At 57.4% G+C, this 26,171-nt stretch overlaps 1 protein-coding gene across 2 annotated transcripts in view; it reads right to left on the reverse strand.

Annotated features, from left to right (window-relative positions):
- Positions 1–1,014: 1,014 nt before the first annotated feature.
- The window catches only part of LMX1B (LIM homeobox transcription factor 1 beta), an 80,449-nt gene continuing 55,292 nt past the window's right edge, over positions 1,015–26,171 (reverse strand). The window contains exons 3-8 of one of the 2 annotated variants that reach the window (XM_032633794.1): positions 6,878–7,110; positions 4,428–4,609; positions 4,169–4,246; positions 3,960–4,026; positions 1,797–1,940; positions 1,015–1,452 (exon numbers count right to left, since the gene is read on the reverse strand). In XM_032633794.1, the coding sequence (XP_032489685.1) occupies positions 1,295–1,452; positions 1,797–1,940; positions 3,960–4,026; positions 4,169–4,246; positions 4,428–4,609; positions 6,878–7,110 (862 nt within the window). In that variant the 3' untranslated portion in view covers positions 1,015–1,294. Of the gene's footprint in view, positions 1,453–1,775; positions 1,941–3,959; positions 4,027–4,168; positions 4,247–4,427; positions 4,610–6,877; positions 7,111–26,171 lie in introns of both variants that reach the window. The other variant, XM_032633793.1, reaches the window with a different exon arrangement.

The following is a 26,171-nucleotide window of genomic DNA, read 5'->3' on the forward strand; positions in this document are numbered from 1 at the left end:
CAGAGTGCCTAAAGTGGGGGAGGTGATTGACCTGCTCACTTTGGCTGGCTGATGACAGTGGGGAGACTGGGTTATATCTGTTCCATACCTTTAGAGGGAAAGCTGGAGCCAGGCTAGGCGGTACAGTTTAAAAGGAAGAGCTGGAGAAGCTGGAAAAGCCTGGCTTTGAGAAGCGAGGACTCAGGGCTGAATAGAGCAGAGGTGAAATCAGCAGAAAAGGCAGCTGACTTGGGGCCCGATGAAGTCACTGGAGGTTGCGAGGAGAGGCAGAAGTGGCTTGGGCGGGAACCAAACATCCTATGGAGTGCCAAGTGGGTGACTTTTGAGATGCTTTTCCACCTGGAGGTTCTGCCATTTGGTCTGATTCTATCTGGTTCTGCGGCCTCTGTCTCTGCCCAGGCAGCCCCCGTCTGGACAGAAGCTAAGACACATCTGTGTCCACGTGCCTCAAGCTCACCTTATCCTCCTCACTTCCTCCCTCCCCTCCTATTGCTATCAGAGGGGCTCCCTGCCCGTCTGGCCGCTTCCCGCTTCCTGACAGGGCAGGGCAGGGCTGACCCGCAGAGGCCTGTCTGTCTCTTTCAGCACGTCTGTGTATCTGTGTGCGTTTCCCCATGGGTGTGCCTTTAAGTGTGTGCGTTTGCATGTATGTCTCCATCCCTCTGAGTCAGCCTGGGCTCAACCTACCCGTCCCTGGTCCCGCCAGGATTGCCCCTCAGGGCAGAGCTGTGGTGGGCTTGGCCCACCTGCCAGGCTCTTCCCTACTCCTGCTTCAGGCTCCAGCTGGAAGGGGTGATCCTAGGTTGGCGGGCCTGCCCTCAGAGGTGGGGGAGGTGGGCACAGTGCAGGGCACAGGTACACACGCGTCTCACACCCACCATCGTCTGGGGGCATGCACGGGGGCCCTGCCTTGACCTAGGCCCATGCCATGGAAGTGGCCTGGACAGAGAGAGGACATTTAAAAAAATAGAGAGAATTTAAGCTTCACATAAAAGAGATGGGGAGGGGGAAGGAGGCAATGGAGGCCGAGGTGGGGCTGGGAGATGAGTGGCTGTCTGAGAGCTCTGGGTCCCTGGGGGTGACAGTCTCTGTGGGCAGGACACAGCCCCTGCCCAGGCTGTGCCCGTCTGCCTGTCTGGCTGTGCCCAGTGGGCACTTTAGCCAGGCCCAGTTGGCCAAGGGGAGGGCACCGTATGGCTGTCTGTAGAGTCTGTGCGGGTGGCGGGGCAGCCTCTGCGGCCTGCAGTCCCACCCCAGGGCCCTTGCCCAAGCGTCCGTGCGGCCCGGCTGGCTCTCAGGAGGCGAAGTAGGAACTCTGCATGGAGTAGAGCCTGTCGATGGGGTTCCCCACGCGGGCCTGCAGGGAGCCCACATCCGAGGAGCCGAGGAAGCAGTCGCTGAGGCTGGTTAAGGAGGTATCACTGTCGATGTCGTGGAAGATGGAGTCGTTCCCTGGGGGGCAGAGGCGGTGTCAGCACCGGGGTACAGGCTGGGGCTCCTGGGGGCCCTGTTGGCCCTACAGGCAGTGTGGCTGGAGGTGAGGGACGGACAGGATGACCTGCCGGCGGTGCCCAACCAGAGGGGTTGGGGGCTGTGGGTGAGGTCTCCAGGGCGCCCCTTTCTGGTCAGGAGGAGGCAGGTGGGCTGTGTCGGAAGGGGCTGCCGGTTGGGGGTGGGGGGGCCTGGGGCGGGAGGTGGCTTTTTCGGCCCCAGGCCTGCCAGGTCAGGCAGGGGGCAGGGGCCGTGCTGGGGCAGCAGGGGGCCGGGCAGCTTACCATAGGGGTTCATGTGGTCACCTGGCATTTGGGGCGGCGTGAGGCCCTGCTGGAAGGGGTCACTGCTGCCGTAGGGGCTCTGCTCCATGGCCACGATCTGCTGCTGTGGCGGGGCCAGCGGCGTGTAGGAGGCCATCATGCCCTCCATGCGACTCGACAGGACCTCTGGGGACAGAGCACGCCCTCACTGACTGGCCCTGCCTGCCCTGTCCTGGAGACCTCACAGATGTACCCCAGGAGTCCCATGACCTCCCTCACGACCCCCGAGTCCAGGCTGCCCACTGCGGTCTCTCTGACCTCCTCCTTCCCAGCCCTGCCCCTGCTGAGGTTGCCTGTGGCCTTCTAGGATCACTGAGCCTACATATCTGACCCCCCAGCCCACCAACCTTCCCCAGACACACAGTCCAGCGTCTCTTCCAGAAAGAGCCCTCCCTCCCCACCTCCTCCCTTCCTCCTACAGCCCTGCCCTCCAGGAGCTCCCAGCCTGGGGAAGACAGAGGCTTCCAGTGAGCAGCCAGTACTGATTCGACAACATATGGGTGCAGTGAGTGCCCTGCATCTGGGAGCATCAAGGTGGAGCCCGCACCCCGGCCAACAAGGCTCAGGGAAGGAAGGCTTCCTGGAGGAAGGGGCCCACCACCTCCATGCGACTTAAACAACCAGCAGAGGTTCAACCAGCCGAGCAGGGGGCAGGCATGCCAGGCTGAAGGGCAGCAAAGGCAGAGAAGAGAGAAACTGCCCTGTGGGAGCAAGGAGCCCAGTCCATGGGGATGGAGCGTGAGGACAAGAGAAGGTTGTGCCTGGGGAGAGAGATGGTTCCTTGGGGACCCGAGCTGAGTGGGGGCTCCCTTGAGGCTGTAGGAAGCCAGTGGAGGGTCTTAGCTGTGGAGCGACTGTGGAGAAAGGCTGGGAGGGTGGAGGCCAGAGGAGGAGACCATTGGGAGGGGTTGGGGTCTGTATTAATGCAGATGTGGGAAAGACTAAGAGGGGCATGAGGGACATGGGACAAGAAACCACTGCCTGATTTGGTGACTGAGCAGATGCAGTACGTGTAGGACAGGACGGGGGAGGTGACTCCTGGGTTCCTGGTGTGGGTACTGGGTGGGTGGTAGTGCCATTTGCTGAGACGGGGTAGGGGAGCTGTAGGGGGTGTTTTGTGCATGTGGCAGCAGGGGCAGTGGTATGAAGTGCAGTATGGGCTGTGATGAGCTCGAGGGGACCGTGGAACTTTTCTGGGGAGGCTGCATCCAGGGGGCAGCTGGGAACACCGGAGAGTGAGACACAGCTTGGGAGCAGGCTGGGAGACCTGAAGCCGTGGCTGCAGCCCCAGAAGGCTGGGCCATCTCGGGAGAGGGGGGGCAGAGAGGGAAGACAGGAAGAGCTGGGCTCTGAGGCCACGGCCTTGAAGCCCAAGGTCCAGCCTGGGACACTGGTCTGGCCCCAGAGTTCTGAGTAGAGGGGCTGCCCATCAATCCCTTGGCATCTGCCTCAGAGACCCCATCTCACCTGGGAGCAGGCAGCTGAGGCCCCTTCCCCAGTTTGGCAGGCTCAGGGAGCTCCCAGTGCCCTCCCTTCAAGACCTAGAAGGCTGCATGTCCCCATGGGGCCGGGGAGGCCAGCCCCAGCCCAAGTTGTGGAAACAGCATCTGGGCAAAGCCCAGTCCACGCTGGACTCCTCAACACCTTCAGACTTTCTCTGGAGACTTCTCTGGAGACTAATGCTGAATTCTACTGTGGGCAGTAGGGTGTATGGTCATGTTAAAAGCACAGGCTCAGAAGCCCTACACTCCGGACTGAAGCCTGGCTGTGCCCCTTACTAGCTGAGTGATCCCAACAAGTCCCTTAGTCTCCCGGAGCCTCAGTCTCCTCATCTGTGAGATGGGATGTAACGATGCCCTTCCTCTCAGGGATCTGTGAGAATTAAGTGAGACGGAGCGTGTGGAACGGTGAGAACAGTGCCTGGCACACCGCGTCGCTGTTTTGAATATGGAAATTATGCCACCCCTCTGGGCCGCCCACCCTGCCATCTCCCCTCCTGTGTCCCACGGCCCCCACTGCCTGTCTCCTTTACTGATCTCAGCAGGTTCCAAGGCAGCAGCTCCCTGAGCTCTGATCACCTTGGCGGGAGGTTTCTTGGGAGCCTAGTTACAGAGACTGAGCCCCACCCCGGGCCGCCCTGCTCACCTTGGCCCAGCCGCTGGGAGTTCTGCTGCTCCTGTTGCTGCTGGTGCCGCCGTGCCAGCTTCTTCATCTGCAGGAGACACAGTGTGTGCCAGTCTCCGCCTCCAGCCCCCCTTCATTCCCACGCCACCCTCATCAGGCCCCTGGTCTTCTGCCTGCACCCCCTCCCCATCCCACCCCTGTCCAGCGGGGTGGCAGGTGCCTGTACTCACCTTTGCTCTTTGGTTCTGAAACCAGACCTGGACCACACGCACACTGAGGCCTGTCTCTGCCGCCAGCGTCTCTCGGACCTGCCCATAGAGAAGGAGACGGGTCAGGCCTGGGGGGGGGGGGGTGGGCAGCAGCAGGTTTGGGGGGATGGGCGGGGAGGGGGAGGGACGCCCAGCCCCCAGCAGGAGCAGAAGGGGTGGTGTCTGGAAAGGCAGCGCGTTCGGGGTTGTCAGCCTCCACCCCACCCCAGGCACCCCTCACCTTCCGGCAGGGCTTGGAGGAGACCTCAAAGGAGGCCTTGAAGGCTCTTCGCTGCTGCGTCGTGAGGATGGTCCGGGGTCGTTTGGGCCTCCGCGGGTCCTTCCCGTCGTCCCCACTGCCCTTACTCTGGCTGCCCTGTCCCTTGGCCGGCTTCATGTCCCCATCTTCGTCCTCGCTCTTCACTGTGGGGGACACACCCCAGCCTGTCAGCCTTGTATCCTCAGGCAACTTGCTACCTGATGGGATCCCATCACCTCCTGCTAACACCTGCCACGACTCCCCAGAGCCCTCGGGGTAAAGACCACCCCCTTCCCCTGACCCACAGGCCCTGCGTATCTAGTCTCTCATCTCCCATCCAGGCCCTGTGTATCCCCTTCCTCAGCACACACTCCTCACTTTCTTATCTTGGACCCCCAGGGAGACCTGAACCAAGGCCCCCAGACCTGCTCTGCTGACAACACACAGGCAGACACACACAGGAAGGCACCCTGGTGAGCAGGCAGAGACACACAAGCACGCGTGCACTGCACACTCAGATGCGTACACGTTCAGAGTGGTAGAGATACAGGCCCACGTGGGGACAGGTATGGGCGCTGCAGAAGCACGCAGGTGTACACATGTGGCTGGACACACTGAAGGGAGCACAGGATGCTCACTTGTGGTCGATCTGCTGTCCTCATCAGGCCCATGGCCCACCTGAGGAGAGATGCTGGCATCTGTGTTCATTCTGGCCCTGGGCTTCCCCAACCCATCTTGCCTGGGACCCACCTTGTCCTGCTGGCCTCCGGTGCCCGGGAGACCCCAGCCCAGCATGTCAGCCTTTGGGAAAACCAGTTCCCACGGCACTAGCCCGGCACTAGCTGGGCTTCACGGCCCAGAGAGGAGGCTACCAGGAGCCTGCTTCCTTGGAGCTTCCAGGGACTAAGAATTGATGGGCAAAGACACACACTCCAGACGTTCTCACACAGGAGTACTTGTGACCATGACATGTGCACACGTACACACACACACGTAGAGGTGCATGCTCACAGGCAGGGACATACAGACATGTACACATCGGAACAGACACACACACCTGCATGCAGAAGCGTGTGTATTCACCTGGAGGCACACCCACACCCACTTCCATTCCTGAGTTGTGGGTCTCAGAGATGCCAGCTCCAGACAGATAGCAGAGCATCCTTCCCACCCCCCATGCCTCCTGCTGACCCTGAGTCTGAACTGGTCTCCTTTCTCCTAGACCATCTTCCTCTGAGCATGAGCCCCTGTGGAGGGGACCTCCCTCCGAGAACCCCTCCCTAGGCCTGGTGTGAACGTGCCAATGGCACCTGGCTGGCCTCTGCTCTCCCACAGGAGCCCAGGCAGCCTGGCCGCCGTGGTGCCCTGCCCAGGGATGGACAGAGGTACAGGTGGTGGGAGCTCACACCTCCTCCAAAGGCTCTGGCAGGGACAGCGCTCCTTCGTGTGGACAGGTCCTGTGACCATGGGCTCCCGGTTCCCCACAAGGCCTGGCAGATCAGGGCACCTCCTCCCCACGCCCCCTGCTCCAGTCCATCTTCGCCACCCCCAGGAATGACAAGGTGCCAGCCTGCTCCCTGACTTTTCCCTCCTTAAGACTTGTTCACAGCTGGCCCTGCCCTTCCTGCCAGGAGGGCTCCAAACTGGTAAAGTCTTTTGGGGGCTGGAGCAGGGTAGAGAGGAGGCTTCACCCCGGGAAATGGAGTCTCTCCCTCCACCACCGAGGGCCCCAGTCTCCCCATGCAGCGGGGGAAAAAGGGAACAGCTTGGGGCTGCTGCTCCCCACTGCTGAAGGCTCTGGGGGGTGATGCAGAAAGGCTGCATCAGATCAGACACCTGCAGCCTGCAGGCCCAGTGCTGGGAGAGACCTCTGGGATGCTGTGCTGTCGGGGTGGGGGGGGCCACAGCAAGGATAAGAGCAGGGGGAGGGTGGTGGGCCAGAGAGCAGGGGGTGTGGCAGCATGTGTTTGCAAGCTACAGTACATGTAAGCACGTGGATGAACGTGTGCAGCCACACGCATAGGTGTTGACTGCGTGAGTGTGCTGGGGCGTGCGTGCACATGTTTACATGGGTGTGGGCTTCTGCATGCTTGGGCATGTAAGCACATGTCTACACATGGACATGTGTCTGTGTATTTACACTCCTGGGCATGGGTATCCACACATGCATTTTATATGCTTGTGTGTGTGCATCTGTGATCACATGCACCTACACCTGTGTGATAGTGTCCAGGTATATTCGTGCGCCTGTGAGGCTGTGCACACGTGTCTGTGTGCACCCCACATGTGCACGTGTGTACTGAACCCATCAGTGCGCGTGCGTATCGGATGTGGGTGCAGTGTCTGTGTATAGTGCAGGTTCTGGGGTCACGAGCGGGCTTCTGCAGGGGCGGCTCTCCCCACCGCCTGCCCCAGCTCCAGGCGCAGCTCACCGGAGTCGGACTCGTCGGGGCTCACGGAGCTGAGCAGGTCCTTCTCCTTCTCGTAGTCACCTTTGCACAGTAGCTGGCCCTCCTTGAGCACAAACTCGTCGCCCTTGCGTAGCTGCCGCTCACACACGCAGCAGCAGAAGCAGCCCAGGTGGTACACGCACTCCAGCGCCCGCATCACAAACTCAGTGGGGGCGATCTTCTCCATGCAGCCGCTGCACTTGGCCGCGAAGAGCCTGCAGGTGCAGAGTGGGCGCATTGGCTGGGCTCAGTGGTCCCTCCCAGAGGCACTGCCCACAAAGCACCTCTTCCTCCCGCCAAGCTGACCCTCCAGCCCAAGTGGGAGAGGCCCTCCCTGGCACAGAGCCAGGCAGTGGGAGCCCTACCCCCTTGGCTCACAGGGCCCTGGCGGCCTCACGGTGGGCACTGGGCAACCTGCCCGGAGGTGCCTTCTCCTGGGAGCATCAGCTTAGGGTCATTCCCGCTCAGAGACACAGTGGCCACTAGAGGGCAGAGTGCAGGTTCAGCCTCCACCTTCCCTGGGAGCCAGGGGGGCCCCTGCCCTGAGGGGAAGGCCAGGCAGCCCACAGGTCCCATCTACCCTTACTCTAGCACCGGCTCTCCTCCTCTCTGCCCCTGCCTCTCTCCCCCACATCCAACCAATCCCCAGCCTTGCCCAGCCCATCACCCAGCCTGGGTCCCTCCTCTCCTGCCTGAGGACTGCCCCAGTGCCCTCCCTGGGTTCCTGGCCTCTCCAACCCTTCAACTCACCCTCCAGGATGACAGCCAGAGGGATCTGTCTAAAACACACATCCGATCGTGCTGCTTCCCTGCTCCAGACTCTTCCATGGCTCCCTAGTGCCCTCCGGAGAACCTTCAAGTTCCTGAGTCTGGCACTCAGGCCCTTCACAGTCCTGCCTCTTCTCTGACCCCTCTGCTCCCTGAGGCTTCGGCCCCATGGACCAGCCTGCGGTCTCTGCAGAGCACCACCACCTTGGCTCTTCAGCATGTTCTGGGCCTTGCCTCGGCTACCACCTGCTTATCCCTCGTCTTAGCTTAGGAATCTACACCGCGAACAGATTTATCCCTCGTCTTAGCTTAGGAACCTACACCGCGAACAGATATTCACGGAGCACGTGTGGTGTACCAGCCGCTCTTCTAAGCGCTCTGCATTCAGAAATGCGTTTCATCCTTGCAACAACCCTATGAGGCAGGAAATATTAATCCCATTTTAGAGATAAGGAAACTGAGGTGCTGGGAGGCAGAGTCACGTGCTCAGGGTCACGTGGGTAGTAAATGATGGAGCCGGCTCTGTTCCCGGGCCTGATCCAGTCCCTCCGTGACAGGGAGGATCCATCTTCCATCTCCAGAGACAAAGCTGGGGGTGGGGGCAGGGGTCTTCGTGACTCCGGCGAGTGTGCAGAAAGAGTCTGAGCAGCAGGGCCCCGCCTCTGCCTGCACCTACTGACCGCTCCTCCCGGCCCCCGATCCCTGTCACGTGCCCTGCTCTGTGGGAACAACACTTTGATGGAAAAATTTATGAAGAATCAAATTATTGCTGCTGGGAGGGAATTAAAACCATTTTTCATTCCCCACGTCCCCGGGCCACGTCTGCGGGCGCCACCTGGGGAGCACTGTGCACATCCCATCCCTCTTTATGGCCCGCCATCACAGGCACAGATTACAGCTGCAATTCTCTACTAATCGGTTCTGGAACAGAAATGGCCATAAATGCGAGGCTTTCGGCCTGCCTCCCTTCCCGAGGCTGCCATCAGCACCGCCCACGGCGAGCTGGTGGGACGCAGTGGGCAGGGCCATTCCGAGCTCTACCTGCTGCCCTGGCACTGGCCAGGGCACTCAAATTGGGGACACCCCAGCAACCCCTGCCACCCACCTCTAGTCTACCCAGCAGACTCCTACTCATCCTGCAATGCCCAACTCCAATGCCACCTCCTCTGGGAAGCCTTCTTTGATGCCCCTGTCTGGGGGAGGTGGCATCCTCTATGCTTATCTCAGGCCTCAGTTCCCTCTACTATAAAATGGGGATGTCAACAGGACCTCCCTCAAAGGGCTGTTGTCAGGATTCAATGATACTGAGCATTTAATTCAATGAATGAGTACCACATCAGAGTGATGGCACATGGCCCTGTCAGCTCCCAGTTCTACAGAGGTCCATCTGATCCTCAAGGAGGCCTCAGTGTTTGAAAAGACCATGAGTGAAGGCTTGGGGGCGTGCAGAGGCTCAGGCAGACAGGACCCCACTGGCCCACACAGTGCATGCCTTCACAACGGTATATGAGATGGATGCAGCTCCAATTTGGCCCTTTGGCTGGAGACCTTTGTTCAGGGTGCAACCCACTCAACTGTCCATGTACCCTAAGCAGAGGCCCTTAGGAATCTGGCTGGCCCTCCAACTCTGCCAAGGGGTTAGGGAAGGAGCCAGGTTTGCAGAACCTGCTGCTCTGACATGGAGAACACTTCTGCCTTGCCCCTCTCACTGCCTCCTTGTCCCTCTCCCCACACTCTATCTCCTGACCTGGCGGCCCCACTAAGGGCTGCAGCCTGGCCTCTGTGGCCCATGGGTGGACAGGCAATGGCTGCATCTCTGTGTCACCATGTCAGGGCCAGGGCCCCAGGCTGGGTTGGCACACCTTGGGCGGTTCCCAGAGAGGAGGCCCTCTTAGTCAGTGGGAGGGGGCAGCGGCGGGGGGGAGGGGTGTGTGACCCACATTTGCAGGCGCTGCCACCATGCAGGCTTCGTTCAGAACAGCCCCGCTAATGCCTTGGCAGCAGGGGGTCGATTGCTACTTTCTCCAAACTCATCAACACAATCTATTATTAATACTTCTCCAAAGCCTCGGTGCTGCCATTACAGAGGCAGCTCCAGCCACTCGGGGCATCATCTGTTATCTAGATTGCAAAAACTCGGGAAATAAAACAAACTGCACACTTTATAAACAGAATGTGCCATTCGTTTGGTCTCCAAGCATCTCTCCACCCAATAAAACATGGGGGGGGGGGATGCATGAAATACTCGCTCCCAATTATGGGGCTGCCTTTGTCTACCGTGCCAGGGTGAGAGCTACCAACTGCATGCGTGGGAGGGGCTGGGGTGCCAGCGGGGTGCCCTCCTCTCTGCGAGCCCCCCACTCCCTCCTTCGATCCCTCCCACCATGAAGGATCGGTGGAACCAGCCATTGAGAAGCAGCCCCAGCTACAGGCGGGTGGCACTGGAATCAGATGAACTCGGGTTCAATGCCTGTCTCCACCACTTGCTCGTTTGTGACTGAGCAAGTAATTTCCTCTCTCTAAGCTCACTTATCTGTATAATGGGCTCAGCAACACTGCCTGCTTCTCAGTGTGAAAATGCAGTGAGTTGTCAGGATAAAGCTGTGAGCACAGTGGGAGTGACTGGGGGCTGGGGCAGGCCTCTCCGTGAATGCTGCCCAGAAGCTGCAAATACTGACCAGAGATGTAGAGTTGCTCAGGCTGAAAAGCTCCGGGCCACCCCGCCTCCCTTCCCCTCCTGCCCCAGAGATGCTCCAGAGCCTGATGTGAAAGGCCCGGAAAGCATCAAGGGCACTGGATTTGGAGCCCTGGTCCTGCTCTCCATCCTGACCGGCTCTGTGACCCTGGGCAAGTCTGAACCTCATTTTCCTCATCTGTAAGATAGGGACAACAGTCCCCACTCCCCAGCTGGCCTGGGGATTCCAGATGGGTGTGTTGCTGCTTCCCACACTTGGGCTGGGAGGCCAGGATGGGGCAGGCCCCGGGGTCAGGGGACGATGGGGTGCTGTGGGGCAGCTCTAAAGCTGGCCGGGGGTGGGGGGAGCTCCCTGTGGCTTTCCCTCTAGCTGCCCTGCCCTCTAGGTGCCAATCCCCCTGCCCTGGCTCCTCCCCCAATCCAGAAGCTCCAAATCTAGACGGCAGCTTCGTGACCACAACACAGACACACAGCCTTGCTGGCAATCCACACAACCCCCTCCCCATTTTTCACGTAAACCGCCGACCCTCTTCTCCTCAGGCTGTGACTACAAGCTAGAATGCCATTCCCCTTCTCCCAGCCTCTGCCTGGCAAATATCTGTTTATGAAGGATTTAGCTTGGGCATCCCTTCCTCCAGGAAGCCCCCTTCTCCTCTCCAGTCTCAGATACTTCTCCTGACAACTGCACTTTACGTATTTCCAGGTGCACCTTCCCCGTGGTCACCTCTGTGTCTTCAGTGCTGAGCCTAAGTCCCTGTACACACTAAGGTGAGCAGTGAATGTTTGCTGAATGAATGCTGAACCGTCCAATATAGCCCTGTTCAGCCCATGAGGCAGGGCAAGTCAGTCCCCACCCCCAAGCTGGTCTGTGGGAAGCTGGTCTGTGGGAGCCTCACCCACCTGCCCTGGGGAGACAGGACCACCTGGGAGGGGAGCTGTGGTGGGGGGCAGGAGGCTAAAGCAGGCAGCCTGGTGTTCCCTTCTGGCTTCATAACTTTTCCCTGTGTGACTTTGTTCAAGAGAGTGAGCCTCAATTTCTTCATCTGTAAAATGAGAATGATGGTACCTACCTATGGGGTTGTTGGGAGAGCTGAATGCATGTGAAGCCCTTGGCCCTGTGCTGGCATGAAGAAGGCATCCCACAAGAGCTGGCTTCTGCCTTTCTCTTGTTCCACGTGAGTCCAACATGCTTTCATTGATTATCCTCGCTGGGGTCTCCCAGGGGTCCCTGGGAGCAGCCTTCCTGATGCAGGTCCCAACCATTCCCCCTTCTCATGACCACCCTGGGTTCTGGATCCATCCTTCTAGCTTCTGTCTGGCCTGGGCTGGACAGAGCACTCCTGGCTCAATTCTCTGTCTGTCTCATTAATATCATTGAGCTCAGTTAACATCTAACTGCATCACCCCATTAAGTCCTCACAGAACCCTAAAAGGAAGATGTTTCCGTCTCCGTTTCACAGATGAGCACAGGAAGATGCAGAGGGCAGGTTCAAGGTCACATGGCAGCATCACCATATACTCCCTCCCTGCTCTGTGCATCCAAATGTTTCTTTGTTCATCAATTACCCTGGCCCTTTGCTCTGAGTATCATGCCCACGTCTGTCTGCCCTCAAGGCTCTGAACACCCCGAGTTCTTATTACTTGGCATAAGCCCAGCACCCAGTTTCTTAAACCAAACTGAACATCTCCCCCTCCCCCAGGATCATCTGTGATTGCAGCTTAAGAAATTCCCTTTTTCGGGATGTCCTTCCCTTAAAGAGTCCCAGGCTACAACAACATGTCTCCATCTCCTTTGAGTTTTTATTGGCTTATTTATTTAATGCTCAATTTATTAAACTCATAAAGCTAATAAACAAAACTCAGAAAGCCAATTTTTTTGGGAGCATTTGAATGTGGATTACAAAATGATTAATTAATTTCTCTTAAACCATTGACACCTGCAGTGATACATGCAGTACAGCTGATTCTCTTACCTCTGATAAAACTGGTTTCCTAATGTCCTGGGGCCCCTCCAGCCTCTCCTCACGGGTTTTCATCCCCAGATCTTGGAGTCCACACAACACTCATTAGGCTTGGAATCCTGGCTCTGTCACTTCCTTGCACTGGAAGCTTACACAAGTCCCTTCTCCTCTCTGAGCCTCAGTGACCCCATCTGTCCAGTGGGGATGATGGCCTGGGCGCATCCCCCCAGGCTCAACACGTGGTGATCATGATCACTGTCATCATCTCTCCAAGACTGTCCAGCACCAGTTCACTATCCTTGCTGAGTAGAAGCTCCTCGGCCTCCTCCTCCTCACTGTACTGCCATTCCCAGACCCCCATCACTGCACTTTACAGTTTATGTAGCCTCTTGCTGGGTTCTCAGTCCAAGAGCTCCCAACAGTTTTAGGATAAGCCCAAAGATCTAATCATGGCATTCAAAGCCCCACTCTACCCCTGTCACATCTGGCCTCAGATGCTCTGCTACAGCTGCCATGCTTCTCGTTGTTCCCTGAACACAGCAAGTCCCTTCCTGCCTCCTTAGCACCTAAAATTCCAACTGACTCTACGACCTATCTTCTCAACCCCTTCCCTTTACTTCTTGTTGAACTCCTCTTCATCCTTCAAGACCCAATTCAATTGTCACCTCCTCTGTGAAGCCTTCCCTGATACCCACAGATCCAGATACTTGTGTATCTGAAGCCCCCACTGACTTAGAAATAAGGAACTGGGTCTAATTCAATCCCCTACCCTTGGCTCTGGCGTTGAGTTGGTGGTTAGTGACTGTTTGTTGAGTGAATGAATAACCTTGGGAGAAATGAAATGGGCAGCCAGGTAGGACAATAGAATATTGGCTCCTCTGCTTCTGGGGGGGTCTTAGAATACTACCAGCTAACAAGATAAGTGAACTTGCCCTCCCGTGCCCACTCCACAGCTAAACAACCCGGAATCCAGTGTCCCAGTTTTTCGTCAACGAAGTTCTATACATCACTCCTGTTGGGCTGGGAGTCCTGCAGTAACACTCCCAACATCTGCACTGCACTGGCATCCATAGCTCACAAGGAAAGCCCTGGGAGTGCCAAGTTGGTATAAAATGACTTCCCTGACCTTTAAGTGATTGGGCCAGGCCTGGACACCTGACTCAAGGTGGGCCAACTAGACCCTCTGTCCTGTGTCTCTTCCTTCTCCTGCTCATTCAAGGGCCCTTTTAACAGCCCCCCACCCCCATCCTCGTCCTCAGAGGTGTGACTTTCCACATCTCCAACACCAGCTATGTGGCCTTGGGTCATTCACATCCCTTCTTTGAGCCTCAGTTTCCTCTTCTGTAAAATGGGGGTGTTAATCCTTCCCTCACCTGGTGATGTGAGAAGGCCTAGTCCAGAGGGCATCTCGGCAGGTGTGTGGTCCCTCTCGCTCCCCAGTCTAAGTGTCACGTGGTGCCCAGTGCAGGCTCTGGAACCTTCTCTTCTGCACCTCCAATTTCAAGTCTGAAGCCCCTATCACGTTGGGTCTGAGTTCTCCCTGAGGTATGAGCTTCTGTGAGACCCTCCCCCAGGGCCAGACTGGGGACCAGGGAGATTCTGGACCTGGTTTCCCTTAGGGCCTCTCCAGGCCCAAGTCCCACAGTTCCTGGAAGCACTCCCTCCATAGGGACCATGAGGCTTGGCACCTGGAACTGAAGGCCCTCTGTCCCCACTGTCCACACCTTCACGGATTCACCCAGCAAACACCCAAGGAGTCTGACTCTGTGCCAGGCTCGTGCAAGATGTTTGGGGAACAGTCAGCTCATATCTCGTCCCATGGGAGCTGGCATAACGTGACATGTGCTTTGACGGGGTACACTCAGCAGGCTGCGGTGGGCATAGAAAGGCATGATAGCCAATCTGGAGGAGAGCTGGGGACTTCCTGGGAAAGGTGACATGACACAGAGTTAAAAGAACTTGGTCCTGGAGGCAGAAAGAATGGTCTGAAGAGTCTCAATCCCCGCTCTGCCACTTGCCAGCTGCCTGACCTTGGGGCCAGCCACCTCTACTCTCTGAACCTGTTTTCCAGTCTGAAAACTCAGACCACAATCCCCACCTAACATGTGATCATGGTCCCATGTTTGCCTTCTCTGTGCCACACCTCCACAGGCTGGCGTGGGATCCCAGGATGGAGTGGCCGCAGAGCACTAGGACAGGCCCCCATATAATAAGTGCCTAGGAGGTGGCTCGTATTAGTATGGCTCCTGGGACTGTGGCATCTATGATGATGCTGGTTGAGAGATGAGCTGGAGTTCACAGGAGCCGAGGGGACAGGACTCCAGACACTCTTGGGGGTCCAGCTGCTGCTGCTGCTGGAGGCTGCCTGTCACTTGCAGGAGCTGATGCGGTGAGAGCAGGCAGAGGGAGCTGCCTGGCCGCCTCCCTCCCCGACTCGTTGACATCTCCCCCACGTGCCTGCCGCGTCCTTATCATTCCGCGCGTAGCTGGTTTTTATTTTGAGACAAAAAGGGGCCTGTTGATGGGGATCCAACTCAAACCAGCTGCAAACATCTGCTTTGATGCGGCGGCGGCGGCGGGCCAGGCGGGCGGCGGCGGGAGCCGCAGGCGGGGGCCCCGGTGCGCGCGCGTCAATCACGCGGCTGGAATGCTTGGCGTGGCCGGTCGCTGGGACCGGCGGCCGCCGGCGCGCGGCCCTCTCCGCAACCTAGCCGCGCCGGGGCCGGGCCTGCCGTGAGGGCTGCCCCGGCGCTTCCTGCGGGCGCACAGACCCAGCTGTGCGGGGCCGCTGGCTCCAAGGCCCTTTGATCCCGGCCCGGGGCGCTGTCGGGGAGCCCGCAGACGGGGCTCGAGGTCACGGGTCAGGGGCAGGGAGGGACAGGCCCAGCTGGGAGCCCGGGGTACCATCCAGGGGCCAGCCTGGCCAGGCAGGCACACATTCGGTGATTCCACACATATTTACTTGGCACCTACTACGTACCAGGCACTGTCTGGAGGCTGGGGATAGAGCAGTGAGTCAAATGGACAGTCTCTCCCAACCCCGCCCCCCCCCAGCTTCCAATCTAAAGGGTGAGGGACAGGCAACAGATAGATAGATCTCTAGCAGACAGAGTGTAACAAGTGGTAAAAATGATGAATAATAAAGAGGCAAAGAAGAGCGACAGGGCGGGGCAGGGCGGGGGCAGGGTGTGTGTGTGTGTGTGTGTGTGTGTGTGTGTGTGTGTGTGTGTGTGTGTCTCCAGGAGATTTAGAAAGAACAGGCAGAGGCCTTAGTGAGATATCTGGGGAAAAGGGGTTCTCAGCAGAGCGAATAGCAAGTGCAAAGGTCCTGAGGCCTGAGTGTATCTGGGGTGTTGGAGGAAAGACAAGGAGACCCATGTGGCTGGGGCAGGTGAGCAACAGGGGAAGGGGCTAGGAGGTGCAGGTAGAAGGGGGGGGCAGGTCACGTGGGGTTTTGGAGGGAGGGTTTTGAGCAGAGGCGGGGTGTGATCTGATTTGCATTTTAATCAGGTTCCTCAGGCAGCTGTGTGGGGGCCCAGAGATGCTTTGGGAGTTGATCTCAATAATCCAGGCAAAAGATAATGTCAGCTTAGACCAGGGAAGGTGCTGAGAAGTCACCCTACCTGGGATGCATTCTGAAGGTAGACAGGGACACGAGAGGATGTGAGAGAAAGGATAGAGGCACAGATGAGTCCAAGATTTGGGGGCCTGAACAACTGGAAGGATGGAGTTGCCACTAAATGAAATGGAGACCGAGGTGAGGTGGGGGAAGGGAGAGTCAGGAGTGCAGTTCAGGACATGTTACATCTGAGCTGAATTCTAACAGCCATGTGGATGTGTCCAGAGGGCAGTTGCATGTACGAGTCTGGTGTTCAGAGAGAGGCCCTGGGCTGGAGACACTGTTTGGGAGCTGCCAGGATGGAGACATACATGCTCACACACATACACACTCCTACAGAGTGAGTTATACGTGGCTTGGCACCTGATAACTAGTCTCTCACCTTTGGGGCTCTGACCCCTGGGGGTTTAGGGGCAAGGCCCAGACTCTGCCTCAGGAGCTGCTTTTCCATTTGGGGATATTGGGGCTTCTCCAGGGACCAGACCTCTTTTGGTGATATCAGGGAGAGACAATCAGTGGTGCAGGGCAGGTGGAAGGTGGAGCATCACACCCCTCTGATCATCCCCCACATGCCTCTTCCTGCCCTCCAGCCAGGGCCTACAGCAGCAGAGGTCTGTGTGCTCCAGGCCAGGCCCCAAGCTAAGGGCTTTACCTGTATTATTTCATTAACCCTTGGGTTGATGCTCTTCCCTCTTTTTTCTGCCCTTCCCTGGTGAATTCCATTCATTTGATAATTGATTTATTCACTCATCCATCAACATTCACTGAGCACCTACTATGAGCCAGGCCCTATGCCTTCTCTTCCCACCTGCTCATCAAACCCCTCTGAGCTGATCCTAGGTTCCCTTCCCCCATTCTCACTGAGTCACCAGCTCCAGGTTGCCAAATCCAGCAGCCATTATTATTTTTTTTTTAATTTTCTATGTTTGATTTTATTTTATTTATTTATTTATTTTTTTGCGGTACGCGGGCCTCTCACTGTTGTGGCCTCTCCTATTGTGGAGCACAGGCTCCGGACACGCAGGCTCAGCGGCCATGGCTCACGGGCCCAGCCGCTCCGTGGGGGGTGGGATCTTCCCGGACCGGGGCACGAACCCCTGTCCCCTGCGTCGGCAGGTGGACTCTCAACCACTGCGCCACCAGGGAAGCCCTATTTTATTATTTTTTTGAAACATCAATTTTTATTATTTTTTAACATCTTTATTGGAGTATAATTGCTTTACAATGGTGTGTTAGTTTCTGCTTTATAACAAAGTGAATCAGCTATACATATACATATATCCCCATATCTCCTCCCTCTTGCATCTCCCTACCACCCTCCCTATCCCACCCCTCTAGGTGGTCACAAAGCACCGAGCTGATCTCCCTGTGCTATGGGGCTGCATCCCACTAGCTATCTGTTTTACACTTGGTAGTATTTATAAGTCCATGCCACTCTCTCACTTCATCCCAGCTTACCCTTCCCCCTCCCCGTGTCCTCAAGTCCATTCTCTATGTCTGCGTTTTTATTCCTGTCCCAGCAGCCATTATTATTGTTATTATTACTTACTAAGATTTATTAAGTGTTTCCTACATACCAGGCCCTGTGCCTTATTTGCACACATACTCCTCCCCCATAAGACCCCTTAGAGACGGGCTCTGGCACTCTTTTCGTAAGAGAGGAAAGTGGTGCTTGGAGAGGGTAACACAACCGCTCAGAACTGTGAGAACTGGGATCGAAGCTGGGACGGGCTGCAGAGCACACCCTCCCAGCCTCGCCTCCTGGCTTCCTGGACCTCCCTGTGCTTGAAGCCCTCTCTTGCCTCAACCTCATCCTCCCTGCCCGCTACTTGGAATGACTCTGCACTTGCTCGGTTCATTAGCTTAGTGCTGTGGGCCCATGACCTGGGCTGGGCCTGGGGGTGCCGAAGGTACAGATATGAGGGGCTGAAAACACAGGTGCAAGATAAGAAACCCCACACACCACAGATGTAGCGGCCTTTGGATTTCTCTCCAGGGTCCTGAGTGGCCAGAATAGGCCAGGCCCAAGGCTGTGGCCTAGGAAGGGCTGAGCGATCCAGGACAGGGCCTGAGGAAGTGTAAGGTCAGTGGGGTGGGGAAGAAGGACTGACTTCCTGGAGGAGGGGGCTATAAAGAGTGTAAATAATTGAAAGGGGCAAGTGCTGGCTGGCATGCGAACAGGAGTGTGTCCAGTCCCAGTGTCTGGGCTCTGGGTAGGCAGGGACAGAGGAGCAGAGAGGCCGTTCTGGGAGGGAGGGGTTGGATAAAAGCAAAGCCATGAAGAAAATGGAGGCCATTTTCAGGGTTAGGGAGACAGTGGTTCAGAAAGGTTGGAGCTTAGGTGAGAAAGGAGAAGGGTCAAGCCAGAGGCCTTGAATGTTGGGCTAAAGAAGATAGACAGGTCAGGTTTCTTTTGTTTCCATCTACTCATCCACACACACACCCATGCACCGATGCACGCATGTCTCCATCCACCCACCTGCTGGGCTATCCACCCATCTCCCACCCATCCACCCTTCTCAGCCATCCATCCATCCAACGTATACTTAGGCACTCGCTCTGTGCCAAATCCTGTGCCATGATTCCTCTTAAAAGCAGAAACTGCCTTCTAGGGCTTACTGGAAGGCTTGTTGTAAGCATTCACCTGACACCCACCACGACCAAGTGCTGTGCTAGGTGACGAGGAATCAACGGGGAACAAGATACTCCAGGGGCAAGAGGTCTCAGAAGGAGATACCCAGGGCACCACAGAGCCTAACAGCTGACCTCACTGATGTTTTGGCCGCATCATTCTGACCCCAAGGATTCTGGACTCCCTATACACAGACCACAGCATTTTAATTAGGGTTATAACAACACTGATAAACTCCCTTTGAGCAAGTGTTTTCTGGAACAAACTCCATTAAGGCAATTTAAGTTTTTGACCAATTTTCTTTCTAGTGCAGTTAAATAATTTACAAGTTTTTCCCTTTCCATTTTTATTTTACTAAAATTATTTTCATTGAGATGAACTATTTCCCATGAAAAGTTTTTGATAAAGATTTGCTTCATTGTCAGGTTTGTGCCTGTATTGTATCTTACTGATTATCGGGATTTGACCCTTCGGTTAATTTGTAGCCAGTGACACATTTTACCATGAGCGGTTTCACTGCTGTCAGTTGCATTTTGTACTGCTTAATTTACCAAGTTAAATTTAGCCCCGGGCTCAGGTGGTTTTTAATGTTAGCAACAAAATCACCAAAGTTGATGACCACAAATTTTACCAGGCAGCCAATGAAAATCATGCTCAGGGTCAAAACTACGGGTCAAGACAGCCTTGTGGTATCTTATGTTGGGTGCGAAATGTCCAGCTGAAGCTGGGACCCCGTGGACTGAGTGTGCTCTTTCTTACTCAGTGATCTCTCCCCTGACACCTCCCTCTCCCACTTATAACCCCCAGGTTCTGGTGGCTGCTTCTCTACACTCTGGTCACGATCCTGAGTTTGTCAAAACAGCCCTTAAAGCTGGCACCCAGCAGCCCACTGCTCAGCACAGACCTCCATGGGCCAGAAGAGCTGTCTGCTCCCTTATTCCCTACCGTATACTCCTCTTAAAGCAGCCAGAGATAACACTGTTAGCCCAGTCACTGAGGGCTTCACTGCCCAGTCTCATAAGATCTGGACCAACGCCCCCCCCCCGCCCCGCCTCCCAGATGAACACACACACACACACACACACACACCTGTACTCTTGCTGTCCAGTTTCTGAACCGCACACTGGCATACATTCCCACTGTCACACTCACAGGAACCACACCAGCCCTGTGCTCATAGCTTCACAGGCAGGGGCTTCACCAGTGCCTCATGACCCCCCTCGGAGGCAGGAGTCCCTTCCTTACCAAGGTCACTCAGCTGGTTTAGTAGAGGGAGGGCCCCATCCCAGGCCAGCCTGGCTAGTAAAACCGCCTCTCTCCTGCCTTCCCGGAGACTAGGAAGCTGCCTGGGGACTGGGGAGCAAATGTCCCAGACCCGCGCTCGGCCAGTGGCCTGTGTCCGGCTGACACTGCAGGGACACAGCCATAGTGCATGGGCAGAACACGTCCCCCAGCTGAAGGGCCTGAGACCCGATAACCCGAGAAGTGGGTGCAGGAGCAGAGTGGACTCCAGGCCCGGGGGAGGCCGGGGGGAATTGCTGGAGGAGGAAGCCCTCAGAGGAGTGGGTGGCATTTATTCCCTCCCCGCGGCCCGGGCCCTTGCCAGGGAGTAAAAAGAGGCTCTGGGAGACCGCCTCCCCGGGGCTCCGCGCCCGGGCGCTGCAGGAGGGTCCGGGCCTGGGCCCCGCCGCGCACCGCGCTCCTGCCCCGCCGCCAGGCCGCCCGTTTAGTGGGTAACTGATCGCCCCGCGCCCCGCCCCAGCAGCCCGCAGCCCGCCCGAGCCGCTTAATCACCGCCCGCCCGGCCGCATTAGCATAGTAATGGCCTTTAAATTGAGCCTCTTTGTTTTTTAATTAAGCTCCCAGCAGGTACAGAGAAGAGCGATTATTGAGGAAGCTGCCAGCGCTAATCGCCCGCAGTCATTTGACAATTAAAAAGCGCCCGGCTTTAACCCTTTCCCTGCGCCCACAGCAGTTCCCTCGGCATTTATCCAGCGCCGACTGTGTGCGCGCCTTCCCCGTGGCCCCGCCCCTAGAACTCGGAGGGACCCCTGCCAAGCCTCGATTTTGCTAAGGAGCAAACTGAGGCGCAGAGAGGGCGGGTAATTTCGCCAAGACACACAGCTCAGCTTGAGCGTGGAGAGCGGGGCTGGCAGACCGGGTGCGAGAGAGAGAAATCCAGCTGCCTGGGTTTTGCGCCTGGCACTGCCCTCTGCTTGGTGCCCGGGCGCCTTGTGAGTCTGGTGGGCAAAATCCTCCTGCTTTAAGGCCCAGGTGGGCACCTACCAACCTCCATGGCAACAGCCCTCTCCTTGGAATTCTCAGGATATCCTCTCCCGTTGCTAGTTCACCCATTCCCCAAATACCGATGTGGTGTTTACTGTGTGCAAGGTGCAGTGCTGGGCACTGGGGACAGCTGTGGACAAGGCAGAAGTGGGCTCTGCCCACATGGCCCTACAAGCCGAGAAGGGAGACAAGCGAATAGGAAGATATCGCAATGGTTCATTAGCCGGCCCAAGCTGGGGGGCGCATCAGAGAAGGCCACTCTCCTGAAGACAGAGGTTTGAGACAGAGAGGAAGGAGAATCAGCCAGGTAAGGATGGGAAGCGATGGACAGTCCAGGCAGCAGAGGAAACAGTGCGTGCAAAGGCCCAGAGACGGGACGAGCATTAACCAGAAATAAAAGCTGCGGAGATGCGTGTGTGGCAGGGGACAAGAGGCAGAGTAGCAGGAGCCAGCTGAAGTGCGCAGGGTCTCGCAGACCATCTACTTTTTAAACTGGGGGTGTTTTTAAAATAATTGGACGTATTTTTGAATAGGCAGTGCACTGCATGGTCTAATATTCAAATGTAAAGAAGGCTGTTCACTGCTCTCTCCTCTACCCCGTCCCTAGTCCCTAGCCATTCAGATCCCCTCCCCAGAGACCAGCCAAGTCTTCCATTCAAGCCACCTTCCTGAGATAGCCCATACACAAGCCCGTGTAGGTCCATTATTCCCCTCCCTCGACTTTTTTTTTTTTTAATGAGGACTGTTTGGGGGGTTTGTCCGGTTTTTCTTTTTCTTTTTTTTACGCAAACACTACCTTACACACTGTTCTCCTTGTGTCCCGCTCACCCCTCCCCCACCCTCCTGCAAGACTGCTGGAGAGGACTCCACGTCTTGGCCTGGAGCACCTCCTTATACAGCTGCTCGATACTCTATTGTATGAGCAAACCCTAATTTATTTAACCCGTGCCCTGTTGATGGCCTTGCGGGCCATTTAAAGGATTTTTGTCTTAATCTCAAGAGCCATGGGAAGCCACTGAAACGTTTTAAGTGGGGAGTGGCTGGAGCGATTTACATTTTTAGAAGATCATTTTGGCTGCTGGGTAGGGACCCAGGGTAGGGGGGAGTGCAGAGTGGGAGCAGGGAGACCAGCTAAGAGGATCACTGTCGGTGCCCTGCCAGTGAGAGGTGCAGGGAGTTCCACCCAGGGGTGCAGGAGTGCGAGAAGGGGTTAGGTTACCGAGAGCGATGTAGGGCGTGAGATGGACTGGGCTCTGGGCTGGGTGGGAGGAGCCCTGGGGTGGCTCCCTCGACCTGACCCTGTCCGATGCCTGGTGAATGGAAGGGCCAAGACCGGGATGGGGACAGGTAGTGGTGGACGGGGATGGCGTGGAGACCCCAGGTCCGAAGTTACCCTGGTCTGACTGCACCTACAGCCAGCGCAGCGTCTGATTCATCACTGGGTCTGGGATCTCCCCACTCCGGATCTGAGCCCGACTCCCCGACAACCAGCCTCAAGCCCCATCTCTGCCTGCTCTCCCTTTAGGGGGCCTGCTGCTGGTGGCCCTGAACCCCTCCTTCATCCACGCCACGCTGAGGCTGTTTCTGGAGACAGGGCAGCCCCGAGAAAGCCTGGCAGCTGGCTTTTTAATAAAAGTAGAGGAGGCTCCTTAGAGCATGGATGTGGGCGTGAGAAGGGCTCTGGATAGATTCTGCCCCTGGTCACCACTGGGGAGGGGCACATCTCTGCCCTTCGCTCCCTGGTGGGAGTGGGGCGTAGACTCTCCACGCCCCGGATCCCCCCTAACCTTTTCCCTGACTCAGAGCAAGAGGTGTCCTCCCAGAGAGGAGCTGTACTAGGGGCAGCCAGGACCACCCTCTGCCCCCTTGAACCCCATGGAAGGAGGCAGGGAGCACTGCAGGCAGCGAGGGGTTAACAGTAGGCCCACCCCCATCTATCAGCCAGCATCTCCCAAACAGACGGACAGACAAGGCAGCTGTCCAAACAGGCCTGTGTACCTGGCCACAGCCGCAGAGAGGACAGGGCAGTGGCTGTTTACTCTGCTTCCCTCCCCCATCACAGTCACACACACACACGCACACGCACACGCACACGCACACGCGGCGCGTGCGCGCGCGGCCTTGCAGGGCATTTGCAATCTCCCCCTGGGGATGCGCCCCCCACCCCTGCTCCTCCCACCACCCCGGAGAAGATTCCTAAATGTTCAACTCTGAGAAAAGGATGTCCTTGCTCAGGGCTGGGGTGGGGGCGGGCGGGGGAGCTCCAGGAGTTGGTGACTGAAATGGCTGATTGGCCCAGATGGGCCACAGTCACCCGAGGCCCTGCAGAGCTCACTCCCAGGTGCCCACTCTCCGTCCAGGGGACTCCCGGCAATGCTCCCCGATGCCCACTTTCTGCCAAGAGCAGAAGCTGAGTGTCTCAGAATCTGGAGACCCGGTAAAGCTGGTGTGTCTGGGGAATCACCTTCTCAGACCACCTCCTGGGAATATGTCTGCCCAGGGCTCCCAAGGGGGACTCTCCAGGCTTCCTGGGCCCCATGCCAGGCCTGCCCTCTGCCCTGTCCCTCACAGCTCCCAGGCAGCTCCAGTTCAGCGTCCCAACCATAACGCCTCAGGTGCCTCAAGGGAAGCTGACCTCACTGACTGGTCTCCAGACTGGTGTCTCCATATCCCTGAGGCCACCAACAGTGGCCCTGCACCGCTGCCTGAGCAGCGCCTGGGTCCTCCCTCTCCCTCACCACCTGCACCCACATTTGACTCACCATCAGGCTCCTATTTGGCTCTCGATCTGACCCTCCTGTCTGGTGGTGAGCTGTTTAGGGGAGCTGGGTGTGTTAGGTGCCCACAGTGCCTGGCCACCAGCATGCCGCACCCTCCCTCTTCCTCTGCCGGTGGTCCCACTCACTCTCCCAGGTCCCCTCAAATGCCTTTCAAACCCCTGGGAGGTGCCCCCACAGGGTCAGGCTCTCCCCCTGCCCCAGCACCAAGAGCACTGTGTACTAAGCACCTGCTGCGTGTCTGGCCCTGGGCTGAGCTCATGCATTCTCTCTCATTTCCTCCCAACCCTGTAAGGCAGGGGAAACGACCACCCATTTCACAGATGAGTAAACTGAGGCTCAGAGAGGCAATGTGCCTTGTGCCAAGCCTCGCAGCTACAAAGTGTCAGAGCCCCAAATAAGAGAGAAGGTCGGTGTATGATTTGGCAAAGGACAAAAAGAGCTGCTTGCTTGGTATGTGAGCAGGGTTCCTGGCACTGTGCCTGGCACAGGCTGGCAGTGGGAAGTGCACAACTCTGACCAAGTCCCTGTTGCAAGGCGCCCCATGGGTCTGTGGACCTCATCACATCAGGCCATCGCTGGACTCACAGCTGGCATTGCTCGGGTGGAGGGGTGCGTGATAAAAACAAACGCTCCCGCTTACCCAGCGCTCTCTGTGTCCTGGTTTATGGAGGCCACCGAGGCTCGGAGAGGGAAGCCCTCGTCTGGGCTCATCTTGCCGAACACGGTGCAGCCAGGATTCTGTCTCAGGCTGCGTACACCCCTCCCCACCCCCGGAGGCCAGGCCCTGGATCCCTCCTCGGCACCCCACCCAGTGTGACATCTTTACGGCACATGCTGGGCCTGCGAAGGCCTGGATGGGGTGAGGGGGAGGTAGGACACCTCTCAAGTAACGGATTGTAAATTCCTAGGCCCGGGCTTTCCATCCCTAACAACCTCCTCCCGGGGCTCACAGCGCCTGTCCCTTCGCAGCCAATTTAAATGAGGGGTCCCAGACCCTGGGCGTAAAGCATTCCAGACTCGGGAGAGGGGGCAACTATTGTTTCTCTAAGAAAAAATAAAATAAAATAAAATCAACTGGGTCTCTGCAGCTTCTAATCACTCTCACATGTGCTGCATGGCTCCTGCCGAGGACAGCCCTCTACAGTGTGTCAGTCCCTCGGGGGCACAAACCCTGCTTCTCCCCAGAGCATGTGAGGAAGGCCCCAGATCCCCATTATACAGTGAAAGAAACTGAGGCTGGGGGAGGGAAGAGAGAGCCACCGTGCCCTGATCACCCACTCACAAAGCGGACAAGGGGACGCCTTGCTTGAGGTCACCAGCCAGCACAAAGACGAGCCAGGACCTCCTCAGGCCGACAGGCCCCATGGGATTTGAATCCCCACCCTTCGGACTCCAGAGCTGGAGTCCTTTGCCCTGTTCAGCGTGGTCTCCCCACACGAGGAGCGCCGTTGCCCCCTCGGAAGGGGCCTGGTCCCTACAGCCCTACCCTGGGCAGGTCCCCACACAGCCCTGCAGCTGGGGCCCAAGAGCATCGAGGCTGGTTTTTAATAAGGAAGATGAATTTTCTTGGAAGCCCAGCCTCTGGAGGAGGGGGCAGCAGAGGCTGCGACCGAGGCTCTCTCTGCCCTTCTGGTGGGAGAGCAGCGGCGGCCTGGCTGCTGGGGGCTTGGGCTGTGGGGGACCGCCGCCCCGGGCCTGGAGGGAGCTGGCTCTGCGCGGCCTGAGCTCTCTCCCCGCGTAAGCCCACAGGATATTACACTGCCTTTGTGTGCCGGGTGACCCAGCTGCTGGTTATTGAAAAATTCCACCGCTCGGCACAGGGCAGGCCCGCTGACCCCTCATCCCGGGACTCGCCTATCTTTCAAAAGATACGGGATTAGAGCACCAGACCCGACCTGGAGCAAAGCCCCGTCTGGGGTGTCTGTGTTTTCGTGGCCTCTCGGGATACTGGCTGGAGTGGGCTCTTGGCGCAGGATTTAATTAGTTGGAATCAGCCTGTGATTACTGCGGCGACTATTTACCCAGCCACTCTGCAGTCTGAGCCCCGCTCGGAACAAAGATGGGCCCCTCGGCCCCACTGGCCGGGCCAGGGGCCCCAGCTGAGCCCAGGCCCAGCTGCGGGGAGGGGAGGGCCGTGGGCCTGGCCACCAGGCCTTCCGCTGGCACACCTCATTTAGCTAGTATTTGTGGGTTTTCTCAATGCAAAACATCTAAGCGAAGCTTTTAAAAAATTAAAGCATCTCAAGAAATTTATGGTCGATTTCCGAGCCTGGTCCGCCTACCCCCGCCCCGCTCACAGCTCCGCAGCAGTGGTGGAGCAGAGCCAGGTTTACTGGGACGGGATTGAATCCTGCCCACTCGCAGGTGAGCTGGGCCTGGACGTGTGCCCGGGATGTCCAGCTCTGCGAGTGGTGGGGAGGTGCCCTCGCCCTGAGCTTCCGTCGCCCCCAACTCTGCCACCTGGATGCCCCCTGGCTGTGTGTCTGTCCTGCAGTCCCCACCAGGCAACCACTGTGCTAGCAGCGAGCTTGGTCG

This window comes from Phocoena sinus, chromosome 6 (genome assembly GCF_008692025.1).
Source record: "Phocoena sinus isolate mPhoSin1 chromosome 6, mPhoSin1.pri, whole genome shotgun sequence".
NCBI lineage: Eukaryota > Metazoa > Chordata > Mammalia > Artiodactyla > Phocoenidae > Phocoena > Phocoena sinus.